Genomic DNA, 12693 nt, shown 5'->3' on the forward strand with positions numbered 1-12693 from the left:
GACAAAAGGAATTGTTAACTTTTATTTAAGTAAATATTTGTTCGACTCTTGGAGTCCTGGATAACACATTCACCCCATTAAGAGAATTCCGAAGCTCCTAGTTGACAGTTTTATGAACAAAAGCTTAACTACAGAAAGTATTACTAATAGCGCGGGGTGACCTAATCGTAAACGACCAAAACTCTCACAGTGATTTTATCGCCCAGGAGATGAAAACCTAAAATTGCAGGGGGGAAGTTCAAATGGTTAATTCGGTCACACCTGCCCAATTCGGACAATAAAGCGACCAGCATGGAAACGGGTGGTGCTGAATATTAAATTTTGCCGTTCTTCTATGTAGAAGTAACCACAAACAAGATACTCTTTCTTTCTTTCTTATTCGTTTAAGTCTCGATATATTTAAGCGATGAGATTTGCCTTGTTTTGCGTGTCCATACATTTGCTTTTTCTGGGTCATGTGATAGCAAGGGCAGCACAATCAGTGAGACTTCAAAGCCGCCGATTTAAGTCGTCACATCGAATTCATTCAAGGTTATACAGTCATGGAAAGAATCAAATTGACAAGAACAACAAGCATGGTATGTAAGGCGATGTAAAAGTTAACAATAATACATTCGTATGTTTAGTCAGTGACATCATGAACTATTGAGTGTATTTTTATTGTTTTTGAACTTAAGAATAAATAAATCTTATATTAAAAGACAGCTCACTCTTGACAAGAGTCTGCATTCCGTTAGGTAGCGATCTCAAGACGATATTTCTATTTTTGCACTCCAAATGTGATTTGCCTTTATAAGCATGACTGTTAAGAATAATTGCGACTGATAATTGCAGAGTTTCTTTTTTTTTTTTTTTTTAATTTTAGATGACCCCGTTACACCAACATTGTCTTTTGTTTTTTTACTTAAAAAAAGGGGTCCATGTTGTTATTCTGATCCAAAAAGAGCCGTCATTATCCTTTCATTATTAATTCCCCTGTGGTTCCAAACGACTGGCAAAGATAGGTTTGAAATACATTGAACTTAGTTAAACTTCTTTCCCACCCGTATAAATTTCTTTAAAATTTCATTTGTTTCCTCAGGATTGAAAAGAATCTCTCCTTTGAGGCGACAGTGCTAATCACATGTTTTTAAGACCGACCTATTATACATGGCTTGAGATAAGCTGACTTATCCCTTTTTTTTTACAGGACCAGGAAGTGTACCAATGAATGTGAGGCATAGACATCTTTTTCATTCGATATTTAAGCACCGTAAAAAGTTCTTAAATGCTAAAGGTTCCCCAAAAGAAGTGATCGTCAGGGTGAATGGACAAAATGTTTATTCCAGCAAAGCTCAAGGATCAAACTTCTCCATCAATGCTAGCGTGCCAACGACTTCTCCTCCTCCTCCTCCTCCTTCGCCTCAAACACACAATATCAACCTCCACATTAACCTTACTAGACCAGTAAGCCCCCCTGGGAGACCAAGTAACCAGCCGATTATTATAGCTCCCCCACCAAGGCCACAGCCAGTTGTAGCTATAGTTCCTCCGATGGCATCACAACCTGCGCCAGTACAAGTTCAACCCATGGTGGTTCCTCAAGTACAACCTCAAGTACTACCACTTCCTGCTCCCACCACTGCACCAGCGCCCCCTGAAAAGAAGGGCCAATCAAGTCTCAGTAAAATATTACTTACGGCTGCTTTGTTGAAGACTCTATCGGGAGGAGACTCTTCTGAAAGCGCAACACAAGGATTTCCATCATTGATGCAAAACCCACTTGCCTCTAATGGCTATTCTCTTAATTCTCTGCTCCCGGGTACTTCAGGTGTTGCTGCTTTGCCATCAATAGGGAATCTTCCTCTGGGCTATCCTCAGATTGCGACTCAGCCCATCGGAAATCCCTCACTGGGATATCCTCAAGGTAATCTCCCAGTATTAGGATACCCAGCGCAAACTGTTCCACAAACAGGGTCACAAGCCTTGGGATATCCAGCAACGTTAGGCGTCCTGGGAGGCCTTAATGCGGCAAAACCTGGCGTCATGGGATATCCAGCCATTGGCACAAACATGGGATATCCAGCCGTTGGCACAAACATGGGATATCCAGCCGTTGGCACAAACATGGGATATCCATCGACGGGAAATCCAGGCATGGGATATCCCGCTGTAGGGAATCCAAGCTTGGGATATCCTGCCGTTGGGAACCCTAATGTGGGAAATCCTGTTGTAGGAAACCCATATTTGGGCTACCCTGCAAGGGGTGTCCTGCCGGGCGGTGTAAACCAGAACGTAAGGTATCCTGCCAATTGGAATCCAAATAACAGGTATTTAGACGGCAATAAGCAAAACAGTAGAGATCCTATTAGTGGGAATCAAAACTTGGGCTACCCAGGAGGAGCTAATCAAAACGTAGGGAATCCATCCGGAACCAGCCAGAACTTGGGTTTTCCTGCTGCTACGAGCCAAAATATGGATGCTGAACCAACGATACCAAACTTTCTGAGTGGGCTAGCTCCTGAACCTTCTGCTAGCCCTCTTGAGGCTAACAATCCACCATTACCTGGTCCATCACCTGGTGTACAATCAAATGCACCAATCGCTACTGTGCCTCCTCCAATATCTTATAATGCCCTATTGCCTGCGAATGCGTCGCCTGTTGGTACCGCTGGTGGGAACCCTAACCTTGCTCAAGGTCAGGGCCAGACTGACACTTCAGAAACACCCGTTGTGCAGCCTAATGTAGGAGTAGCAGGGACACCTGGAGTAGTGACAGGTCTCTCTCAAGCTCAAGGACAGGGCACTGGCACAGTTCTGCCTGCAACAACATCAGCAGGTGTTCCAGGATTTGATCCCAGTTTGTGTTGGTGTGGTTGCGAGCCGACGTGTGCTAATCCGTGTGACCTGTGCAATAGTAGCAGAGAGAATAGTTATGGCAACATTTTAAATCAGTACAATACTGGCTCAATAAATCCTTCCAATGGACGGAAGAAATAATCGTTCGTAATCAGCAGAGGCTTCCTCGCAATTTTTGTAAGAGAGTTAGAGAGAGGTCTTCGTTTTCTTATATTGTATTATTCTTCATTGTCAGCAAGGCTGAAATGATAAGTAGTGGAGACCTCAACATGAAAGTGTGTTGTTAATCTCACTGGCATTTCTGAAAATTGACTTGATATATTGGTATGCCGTATGTATTGGTGCTTGGTTAGTAGCTCGAAGTTAAATTGTCTTTGAGAGAAAAAGACCAGATTGGCGCCAGATTTCCTCTCATGAAAGATGGAAATAAACAGTAGCTCAGAATATTTCATTCCATTTTACGACAGCTATGAGGTTTTAAAATGGCTAGGATAAAATTGAATCAATGTACGGTTCAACTTAGTGTAGTTTGAGGTTCCCCTATCAGAGTAGACTGCTCTTGTGGTTACTGAAGTTTGAAAAGCTTGTTACTTAGCAACTCACTTTCTCACTTACTTAGTCAGAGAACGAAGTGAGCCGTGCTGAATGGGATGGCAAAATATATCACGTCGGGCTAAGATGATGGGTCTTCATTGGCACATTTCAAGTTTCTTCGTTCACAGACTTTGGTGCTAGATAATCCTTTTGCATAGAGATACATTTTAAACAATTTATATTAAAAAGGTTTTTTATTCAACGTTCATGTTGTTCTGTGATAATTGTCCTTGTACATTCTGTTTCAACAATTATCGTCGATAACAATGACAAAAGTCTCGACAACTTGATCTGCAATTGTTATCGAAGTCAATGATGACTTCCGTTCCGGTTGGTAAATGTCACTCACCGGTACTGGTATGGGGTGATGGCTGTTACAACAAACGATCAGTGTGTTTCCATTGTTATCACCAGAATTATTTTCACGGTTAATTTTATTCACCACTAATGATTATAATTTGTCAATTTTTACGACGAAGGCTAACGGTTAACCGCATTGATACCCCTGTTACCGAAATTAGTCCCCCTCAAAACTAGCCTCGCCCTGAAGATCATATGATGCACTAGACTGTTGCTCCCACCCTCAGAATACTTACTAGGTTTGAACTGCACTGCACGAAAGTGCTTGAACCTGCCCTGGGCTGAAATTCTTATCACTCGCCGAAAATAGTCCATAAAGTTATCCAGGACAGAGGCTTTTCATTCACTAGACTTTTGCAATTCCATAAAATATTTTTTAATGCATTAGCAATTACTTTCCTCCGCAAAATGCTTGTGAATGGTTTCCTCCAACTAATTTGAAAATCTTTCAAAATAACAGTCAGTTAAGTGTATTTTCAAGACATCAGAACTATTCTTGAAGTATTCAATTCTAATCTACATCTTTTCCTCAATTTGCATTTCTTGCCACGCAAGTAGCTCAGGATATTTCAGACGAAGATGAAGTAATTCTAGAAGCGTTCAAATGCTATGACGAATTGATTGCATGTAGGGGAAGAACTAATTTGTAGATGATCTTATGGACTAAGACCATTTTTATGGCCATTGATTTGTGCTGATTTTTTTTTGTTCAATTTCCTCCTTTCTTGTTGAACAAATGAGCATTATCGAAGCGCCTGTAACAGTCAACGGGTAATTCGTTACCCTGCTTTCTTTTCGTAGTCGTAAGAGGAAGTAGGATTCCATAACAATGGAAGTTTTGGTTTAAGAAACTTCCATCACGACTCATCTAACGTCTTAAAGAACCCCAAGCTGAATCCAACAGTTTAAGTTATAAACTTTATTTTATGAGTCACGAAAGAAAGAAAGATTACTTGTAAGCAGTCAAACTAATCTTCCCATATCTAAAAAAAATGAAGAAAGGATCACTCAGGAACAATGCAAAACCAGTTTTGTCGACTGGTGTTTATAAATATTTGATGCATGGCGTTCGAGTTAAACGGGGCATTTACAGCACTTTAGTGCTAGGTAATAAAACATGGAAAGAAATAAGGTTTGTGACCCATAACTCATAGTATGAAAATCAAGGGAGAGGTTCTTCTGCTATGGCAAGTTCTGTGTGTACATTGGGTGATCACTCTGGCTGGATATCATAGAAAAAACGGCCAAAGGTCACGAACAGAATCTGACGTGAAGGATAGAAGACACAAATTAAACAACTACTTTCTCCAAAGGAGGATAAATGGTAAGAGTTGAGTGGAAATGTTATCATGAACTATCTTTTTTTCTGTTAGTTGAAGTGTAACGGGAGTGGATATAGGATCTGAGTGAGACAAGGATGACCTAACATTAAGTATTAGGAAACTTAATCTTCCCATCCTTTACTTGACAATGAAATTGAACCGTGAAGCGCACGATCTGTAGAGACAGTATTTATTACATATACAATTAGATGCTGGAAAAATAACAGACGGTGATTGAACTTAGAATCGACCCTGTCGAATGTGAATGTGCCCAGCCGTGGTTGACGTGACAAAAAGTTGCCGAAAAATGAAAACAGATCATACGAAAACGCTGTTTGTAAAAATTTTTTCAGGATGTTTTGACTTTGTGTGAGATGAAGTGAAAAATGGTCGTTTCCTGTTGACGAGGTATCGGGTTTCAATATCAGTAACAAAATCAATGTTTGCACAAATTTGGTTGGAACTTCAATTCAGATATGCCTTTTGTATCGAAATGACGGCTGAAATCTGCTACAGCGCATGCTGTTACACTGCGCTTTAACGTGATTTGATATTAAAGCGCTCGACCTTTAAACTTAGAAGAGACAGTCATATGAACTACATGCCACCAATCAACCTGACTTTAAGATCATACTAAGGATGAAAAATGTATTCATTTATTATTTCGTACAATTCATTGGTACATTAATTGAAATTCAAAAAGAGTGCTCACGATATAAATAAGAGGAAATATGTTAGATTACAAGTAGCATAGTACAAGTTAGAAAACTGCCTTCAAATGAGAAAAAAAAGTAGACGGAGATCGTAGTTTTAAAAATGACTCAGCAACCTGACTGGACACGTGAAACGAACGTGTAATTAACGAGCATCCGCTAGGAAAGCCTTCGAATAGAAAAAAAATAATTTGAGTCATATATGCATTGTTTGTAGCTTCTAGTAGTTTAAAAAAGATCGCGATGAGATTGAAAAGAAGGCTGCGGGATTTCGTTATGTCAGGGTAGAGAGATTGAACATGGAATCCTCTTTGGTCCAATAGTTTTCTTAGAGTTGAAAATTAAGTAATGATTTCAAGATAATTTTCAAAGGATGATATAGGAATCATTTGGCTTTCGGATCTTTTACTTCTGCCATAAAATGCGTGGATTAGTGACGTTCTGAATGACCAGGATTGTATTTTCAATCATTTATAAGAATGAACTAAGGTACCTCCTAATATGAGTAGTGCTCAAGTGTATTGTGGAGTTTTTACATCAAGTGATCTAACACTTGGGGGATGACCGTGGAAACTCTTTAGATCATTATAGTACACTACTCTGAACTACAATCGTGTGGTCCCTTTTATTCGTGGTAGTCTGAGAAAATGCAAAGGACAATTGAGTATAAACTTTCAAAATGTAGTGGTGCATGGTTTTTTTCCTCTCTACAACAATTGGTGCATCCAACCCCGCATTTATAATCTTCTCAATTAGTAAAGGATTTTGCATCAAGGCTGTGAAGTGTCGCTCGGAGTGATTCAAAACCTATATCAATTGTTTGTCAAAAATGACCAAATAAATATATGTATTGATGTTACCATTTTACTACCAGAAAACAGTAAGAATTGTGGTTCAGGAAATTGAGCTGGAGAGTGTAAGGGTAAGATAGAATTAGGACTAGAGCCACGTGTTTCAGAGCAACATTTTACACCGAGAACATGTGCAGTAAAGGTGAAAGAATTCTAACTCTATTTTAGGATCTCTTCACCATCCGCTTAATCATCTAGGATCCATCAGGCGATCTTTTATCGGGCGTAAGGTACACATTAAGGGTGCACCAAAAGGTGTTATCGTGACCATAAATGGGCAAAGAGTTGACCCAAATACTGGCAGCACAATATTACCCATACAGCCACCTCAGCCAGCACCCCAGCCAGTACCACTACCAGGTCGGAATGTTCCCATTAATGTTCATGTTCACGTAAATAAAAAATACAACGATGCCAACATCATTGGTCAACGTAAGCAACCCATTATAATCACTGCAACCAATCCTTATCAAGCTGTGAGACCAATTGTGATTCCGATGCCAGCACAAGTGCAAGCTCCACAGCCCATTATATTACCTGCTCCATTACCTCCTCGTCCGCCTCCGGCTGTCCTTCCAGCGCCTGTTCCATTACCTTTACCAGCACCTCTACCACCACCAGTTGCCATTCCAGTTCCAGCTCCAGCTCCAGCTCCACCTCCAGATAAAGAAGACTCAAACTTTGCAGAAATTCTTCAAACAGCTGCATTGCTTAACACTCTAAACAAAAAAGAGGAAAGTCGCCCAAAAGTTATACCAGTTGTTCAGCCAGTAATTACTCCAATGGCTTATCAGCCTGGCAGAAATCCAGCGCAGGGATATCCAGCGCATGGAAATCCGAATCAAGGATATCCGCCGGATGAAAATCCAAATCAGGGATATCCGGCAGGTGAAAATCCAAATCAGGGGTATCCGGCGGGTGAAAATCCGAATCAGGGGTATCCAGCGGGTGAAAATCATAACCAGGGATATCCACCCGGTGGTGGGAATCAAAATCAAGGATATCCAGCAGGTGGAAGCCAAAACCAAGCCACAGCTGGAAAAGCTCCAGTAGGAGGTACAAATACTCTTTCTGGACTATCTGGAATCCTGCCTTTGTTGCTTCCCTTCAATTGTAGATGTGGATGCGAAAGAAGGTGCCCGGACCTTTGCAACCTTTGCAAAGACGTCGACGAGGAAATAATTGACACATTAGACTGTTGTAAGTCAATGCCATGTCCCTGTGTAAATGCCGCAGCAGGCACACAGCCTGTAGGGGCAACTGCAACAGGAACTGTGTCATCTCCCAGTGGGGGTGCCGTAGTTCCTCAGCTGCAACAAGGTGTTGTGCAGCCGGCACCAGCATCAACCGTAAACCAGATACAACCTATGCAAATCTCTAACGGTGCTACTGCCCTTGCAGCTCCCCCCCAACCTGGTCTGGTGCCACCATCGCAGCCAGCTTCAGCTCCACCTCTCCCTTCATTATCTGTATTACCTGGACCTCAGGCTCCCGGTGTATCATCGCAACTTGCATCAGCACCACCTCTGCCAGCCTCAGCGCCTCCTCTCACTTCATCATCTGCATTACCTGGAACTCAGCCACCTGGTCCAGCATTACAGCCAGCTTCAGCGCCCCCACTTCTGCCACTTGTTCCTACATTACCACAAGCCCCTAATTCTCCTGTTGTTTCATCGCCTGGAACTCAGTCTTCTGGCACAGCATCTCAGCCGTCCGCTCAAGCACTTAAACCTTCATCATCTGGTTCTGCTCTAGCGCCTGCTGTTCCACCCCCACTCCCACCCAAACCAGAAATTTCTCCTCCAAAAACAACCTCATCAAAGCCAGGTCGGGTCCCGGCTCCTGTATCCCCTGAAGCTGTTCCATCACCTGAGCCAGAAATTCCAGCTCCAGGTCCTCCTGGTTCGACTGTCCCACCTAAGCCGGAGATTCCAGGAAAAGGGATAAGTACTGGAACGAGTACTGAACCGCCTGGGAGCGAAAATACTGCACCTGAATTAGAGCCACCTCCCACTGATACAGGCTCTCCAGGTCCTGATAATTCAAAGACTCAAGGTGAGTTAGTTGCTCCTCCTCCGGACAACTACGGACCCATCGAGATACCAACAGTTCCAGTCTTACCGGGTGAATCACCAACTACTGGTGAGTATCACGTTTAGAGAAATTATAAGTAAAACCGTCTTTGGAGCAGGCACGTTTCTTAAACATAATTTTAAAACCGTTGGGACGTAAAGAATGTTATATTTGCAGTATCCTTTTTGAAGAAAACTGCGTTGAAAGATAATGAAGGAAAATTTTAGCAGACGTAACTTCATTTTATTGAATGGAAATGAGGAAAGGGTCGAGTTTAACGCGTGAAATGTTACAAAGAAGAAAAAAAGCATAGTTGGATCTAATGATCTACTATCCTTTTGAGTTGATGAGTGATCGAAATGGAATGCTCTCCAAACTCTTATCTGTTGGATGGTTATTTCTACAATAGACTCCTTGAGAAGTTTACTGACAGCTTTTCGTACTTTTTGAAAATATGTTGTTGCTTATTTGTAGGTATCTATATAAAAATGTTCTCTTTGCGCTGATTTGAATATATTTATGTAGAAATGCTGGAATGCTTTGTAAGTGTTTCCATTATCTTTTAGCGATTTTCACTGTAGACTTCAAACATGAGCATATCACCTTTAAAGTCTAAATCAAGCTGATGGTGTGCTTGGCTGGAAGCAGTTTGGAGATATTATTCTCTTTCCTTATGTGACATTCAAATCTATTCTTCCCATTTCCAGGTCCTTCTCAAACTACAAGTTATCCTGTTGGTCCAGGGCCACCTGGCGCGAATCCAGCACCTCCTAGTTCATCTACCTCTTCCACAAATCCTTCGCCCCCTCTTCCGTCATTGCCACTCATGAAGAATGCATATCCAGTTCCTCCTCCAGCCCCTCAGGTATTTATCATAAAGGAAAATAGCAATCCAACAAGAGGCCCAGAGGACAGTAAAAGTGCTGAGGCACTCAATAGTTTAAGCGAATCATTTGAAAGTGCTTTTAAAGAAGCGCTTAAATCAGAACGAAGGAAAATAGGAACATATAGAAGTCATGCTAAAGGGCATTTTAGTATTAAACCCGAGGAAGAAGACAATTGGAATACAAAAGACAACGAAACAGATGATCAAGAGGAAGAGGAGGACGAGGAGAAGGTGCAGTCTCATGGCGGCTCTCGGAGAGATTTCACTGACAGGGAAGACAGTAAACTCAACGAGGATTTTTCTAACGATGATATAAATGATAATGGCAATGAAGATGACAGTAATGATGATGATGGTATTGATGATAATCATGATAATAATGCTGATTCTAATACTGATGAAATAGATGATGATGATCATAGCGATGATAATAGTGATGACGATGGCAATAATATTGATATCAAGGCGGAAAAAGAGCCGCCATACGACTTGGACCAACCTCGTCATTCTCATGCTCTACCATACTTCAGAGGAAATGAGCAAAGATACGAGGGAAGACGCAAAATGCATCCGACAAATAAAGGAAGGAAGTATCTAAGACTTCATGATCGGCATCGAAATGGAAAACTACGCAATGAAGAAACGAGAGAGAGTGAGCTGTTGTATGATCGTTCAGTCAACGGTGCTCTCAACAGTGATCGTAACAATGTTCATTCTCGCTATCACAGAAAGAAATTTCCATTATCTAAAACAGAAGAGGACAAGGAAATGTCACCAGAACATGATTCCAATTCAATCCATGTAGAAAATGTTCAATACAATCCATTAGAAAATACTGAAATTTCCCGCCTTCGTCATGGAGGTGCAAGTAGGACCTTCAAGAGCCCAAAGCATAATTTAAAATCTCCAGAATCCTCTAAGGAAAAGCACCATGTGCCTTATAATCATGATAGAATCAAATTTCGTCATTTTCAGGACAAAGGCTCAGACAAGCATGCAGGCCACGATAAAGAGGGTGACCACACCTTCATCAAGGAACATCATGGTCATCATTTGAGCCATTCAAAAACTGCAATGTTACCTGAAGATGAAATAACTGAAGAGTCAGCCTCAACAATTGAAGAAACTAGTTATTCAGGGCATAACGAGAAGGTTAAATCCTTAAAGTCATTGAAGAATTTCTTAACTTATACACACTACGCGAAAGGTGCGTCTCATCACCTTGTAGAAGACACTCGCACTAAAGACAAAAAAACTCCTCTTGGTACTGTGGAGTCATTTAAATCAGGCAATCATAGGCATTTTAGCAAACATAGCAAATCAAAACAGGAAAAGGACATTGCAGAGGATTATAGTGAGAGTTCGGGTAATGAATCTGGTCAAAATTATAACAGTGGCGATTATGAAGATATTGACAGCTAGGCAAATTTAAGCACATCGTTTAAAAATAAGGTTTCTTGTAATAATCTAGACAACTGTCACTTTAAATAAAAAAAAAGTTTTTTCTTTCTTTCTCTGGCTGAATTTATTTTGTCTCATTTTAGTCATGGGAGGGCTTTTTATGATGTGAATCGCAAAATGCACATGTAGGTTTTCCTTAGCTTTCGATTTAGGTTTGCTTTTTCTGCGAGGAATATTACAGCTGACTGTTTTCAACAGTTGTGGGCTTTCAAAGGATATTTATAGCGACCTTGCAATTACGTTATATGTCTTTTTAGACGGGACACGTATCGAGTAAATAGATGAAATTTGGGCCAGTTCACATGGAGGTAGAGGACTTCAGGTAGGTGGGGTAACCCGCCAAGCCGAGGTGGAAAAATAGCCCGCGTTTACATACAATCTTACAACCCCGGGATCCCTGGTTGAAGTTACTTTAGAGGTTACTGGCGCACTTGTAAGTGCAACCTGAGCGTAACCCCGGCTTGGCGGTTACCCCACCTTGACACTTTTACATTGCAAATCGTGACCCTAGCTGTCAGGGTTATCCTACCCAGCAGACCAGGCAACCCGCCTGGCTGGGTCACCCCACTTATCATGTAAACGTGATCAAGATAAAATAAGAGATTGTATGGACAGGCGGGTTACCCCAACTAGGCGAGTCACCTCATTTACCAGGGGTCTCCCACCTCCTTTAAAACAGGCCCTTAACAAATTTGTCCTTTACGGGGCATTGGTCATTTGCCTGTTGAATGCAGAGAACGAGGTATGCGCAGTTCGAAGGAGGGAGAGGATTTACAGTACCGACTTTTAGTTAACTTTGAGTTAAGTTGTGCTGTTTTCCTGATAAAAGTAAACATGACGATTGTATTTTTTTTTCTCAGAGAGCACGGTAACGAATCCTGCAATCTGATTGGTTCTTAGCGCGGTCCGTATTTTCCTATCTCTGTCACGGGCAACGATAACTCTTTCGTGAGTCGCCGAGTACATCCCTTCCTTTGTTGCTATTTTTCATAAATGTATCTCGCTTTTCTGGCTAGGTAGTATTTTTTAAGCAAAGACGTTCGTTGGTCACTACTTCAAGCCGATAAATAACTTATTCCCTCGGTCTTGAGTACGGCCCTCGGCCTTCGTCCTTGGGCGGTACTCAAGACCTCGGGCACAGTTTTTCCTAATACGGACCTCCCGGCTGGCGAATAGCATATGCGGTTGCTTTTTTGCGGTTTTTCTCGCGTACGAGCCGTACACCAATGGATATAAAAAAACTTCACAAAAGCAAGAAATACACGAACAGCGCAAGCGCTTTTTTAACTTCTTTTCTTTTTTTTACCAGGTTCTTGAAAAAAATCACCTTCTGACGCTAAATCGTCGTCGGTAGAAGTTTTGTTGCAATTTTGAACGCTTTGCAAAATGTTCTTGAGTCTTTCCTTTTTACTTATCATGTTATACAATGAATACAGCTAACGGTTTATTTTTTGGAAGAATGTGATATAAAAAAATTGAATTGCCGTCTTGTACCTAGTTATACTTCCAGCATTGACCTATCAGGGTTAGGATTTAGGGTTGGAAGGAAGGAATGGCAAAGGAAGGAATGACCACTTCTTTTTAAACAAAAATAT

General features: G+C 41.3%; 1 protein-coding gene across 1 annotated transcript; it reads left to right on the plus strand.

The window, feature by feature from the left end:
- The first annotated feature begins 396 nt into the window (after positions 1 to 396).
- On the plus strand, positions 397 to 11059 carry LOC131777278 (uncharacterized). The gene is made up of 5 exons (XM_066166367.1): positions 397 to 578; positions 1190 to 2977; positions 3458 to 3469; positions 6847 to 8733; positions 9459 to 11059. The coding sequence occupies exons 1-5, from the start codon at positions 407 to 409 to the stop codon at positions 11057 to 11059; spliced, it is 5460 nt and encodes a 1819-aa protein (XP_066022464.1). The 5' UTR covers positions 397 to 406.
- The last annotated feature ends 1634 nt before the right edge of the window (positions 11060 to 12693 follow it).

Source organism: Pocillopora verrucosa, chromosome 5 (genome assembly GCF_036669915.1).
Source record: "Pocillopora verrucosa isolate sample1 chromosome 5, ASM3666991v2, whole genome shotgun sequence".
NCBI classification, from domain to species: Eukaryota; Metazoa; Cnidaria; class Anthozoa; order Scleractinia; family Pocilloporidae; genus Pocillopora; species Pocillopora verrucosa.

Excerpts from the sequence above, each read along its gene's own strand:
- LOC131777278 (XM_066166367.1), top strand. The coding sequence starts at position 407 with ATGAGATTTGCCTTGTTTTGCGTGTCCATACATTTGCTTTTTCTGGGT. Across the intron at positions 579-1,189 it reads TGACAAGAACAACAAGCATG|GACCAGGAAGTGTACCAATG; the intron begins GTATGTAAGGCG and ends TTTTTTTTACAG. Across the intron at positions 8,734-9,458 it reads TGATAATTCAAAGACTCAAG|GTCCTTCTCAAACTACAAGT; the intron begins GTGAGTTAGTTG and ends TCCCATTTCCAG.